This window comes from Austrofundulus limnaeus, unplaced genomic scaffold, assembly GCF_001266775.1.
Source record: "Austrofundulus limnaeus strain Quisiro unplaced genomic scaffold, Austrofundulus_limnaeus-1.0 Scaffold78, whole genome shotgun sequence".
Lineage (NCBI taxonomy): Eukaryota > Metazoa > Chordata > Actinopteri > Cyprinodontiformes > Rivulidae > Austrofundulus > Austrofundulus limnaeus.
In genome coordinates, this window is record NW_013952480.1 from 724970 (window position 1) to 726938 (window position 1969).

General features: G+C 40.6%; 1 protein-coding gene across 1 annotated transcript in view; it reads right to left on the reverse strand.

Annotated features, from left to right (window-relative positions):
* Nucleotides 1–1969, reverse strand: part of trappc3 (trafficking protein particle complex subunit 3) — a 7696-nt gene that overhangs the window by 2848 nt on the left and 2879 nt on the right. The window contains exons 3-4 of the mRNA XM_014011189.1: nt 1341–1440; nt 758–940 (exon numbers count right to left, since the gene is read on the reverse strand). Of these exons, the coding sequence (XP_013866643.1) occupies nt 758–940; nt 1341–1440 (283 nt within the window). The remainder of the gene's footprint in view (nt 1–757; nt 941–1340; nt 1441–1969) is intronic.

Here is a 1969-nt window from a genome sequence, read left to right on the forward strand (position 1 = left end):
CTGGACATTTATGGTTTGATTTCTTTGTATGTATGGATCACTTGGGTTGTTACCAACATCTAAATTTCATGTCATAAACACCTCGAGTAACATATTTACTGAGAAAAATGGTGACGTGTTCAATACTTATTTTACCTACTGTAGGTATTTTCTTTCGCATTTAACATTTGCGTGTTTTCACGACTCGCGGATACTCTAAGAACGTAACCCCTGTGAAAATCAGGACTTCACTGTAGCCTGTTTTTACAAGCTACTGCTTTTTGCTCTTTTGTAACACATTTCTGATAATGTTTTATCATTTTACGCAATTTACATTGCTCTTTATTCAGCTTTTCAATCRTTTGGTTTAGGCAACCCGAACCACACAAGCTGTTGTACCATGGAACTAAGTTTGTGTTATTTAAAGAGCCAGGTCAAAGTCCTGACTTTAATCAGGGGGAAGGAAATGAAGCGAACAGCTGATGTGAGGAACCCCACCAACATTCCTGAGTTTAAGCTGTTCTGTAAGAAGGGGAATGGGTTTAAAAGCCTTCAAGCAGAAATGCAGGACATTTACCAGAAACATTTAGCAGTAAATATTGCCACATAAYGGAGAATTTACCTCACTAAACGACTGTTTATTCCTCCTTTTTTTTAATGGTTTCTTTTTATCGAGTTTATTTTCGAATGTGTTTCAAAGAGAGGTCGTCGTAGTTTTATCACCATCTACATCCTCCAGCTTTTCTCCATAAGAAAATAAAAGCGTATCTGAAGTTACCATCTCCAGGGCTCCTCTGAGGATGCCACACAGCAGGYTGGAGTAGATGAGCGTGTTGTGGTTATCCGGCAGCTCCACGAAGTCAGCCAGTGGATTGTTTTCTAAAATAAGCGAGAACTCGTCTCCCGCTGGACTCCAGTTGGTCACGCTGGGGGTAATTCCCAGGTACATCTTGAAGGCAACCTAACAGACCACACAGAGCAGTCAGGGGAGGTATAAAACACTTTTCTTCACTTTGAATTAAAACAATTTCCCAACTTATGCAATTAAATTGAAGTTTTCATAATAAAAAAAAGTGTGATTAGTCAAAACCAACATTGAGATTTTAATTGCACATGCAGGAAAGAAAAACTGAAACACTCATTAGAAAGAACAGTGCTTAAACAAGCATGAAAAAAATCAGTTTTTAAGGCCCTCAATGTTTTAATTTATAAAACCAAAAACATTCCAACAGAAAGCAAAAGCATCACTCCTTTTCTTCCACTCAGCATTTTTTCCACAATGTTTTGGTGTCTCTAAATCTGAACCCCTCCCCCCCACCCCCAGTCTTTGGGAGACGTCCACAGTCACGCTTCCCGCTTACCTTAGCGATGACATCGGCGGTTTCTCGGAAATCCTGACACCTGCCGATGTTGGACCGTGCCAAGAAGTCCTCGATCAGACGCACCCCGATGTTATAACCCCTGTGGAGCGCAGACCCAGAAAYGACAGGGCTGAACCGAACGTCAACACAAACACTCCAAACATTTCGTTTCAGACACTTGTGGCTCACGTATGAAAACATTTTTGATTGAAGAGTTCAAACCTGCAGTTTAAAGCCCACCGATCCATCCTGATCCTAACACGGCCTTTCTCTGAACAGCAGAGAGGGCGATGCGGATTTGCTACCTTCTAAGGGCAATTTAGACCCACCTAAGCCAGATTTATCTGGAGTTGCTGCACAACCAGAAAAATAAAGGGCACACAGAACAATCTGTCAACATGAAGGGATGTTCTGAAATTTTTAGGCTACAAATTTTAACTTGATGGAGAGCAATGATTTATGCACTGAATGACAGAAATTGAAGTCCTATAAAGTATATTACTGTGAGATACTACACTACATCAGTGTTTCCCAAAGTGGGGTCCCGAAAAATCAAGGTGGAGTCCTGAAAAGATTTTCTGAATTAATGACATTTTTGCCTTAGTTGTTACAAAGGAGTGAGGTTAGTG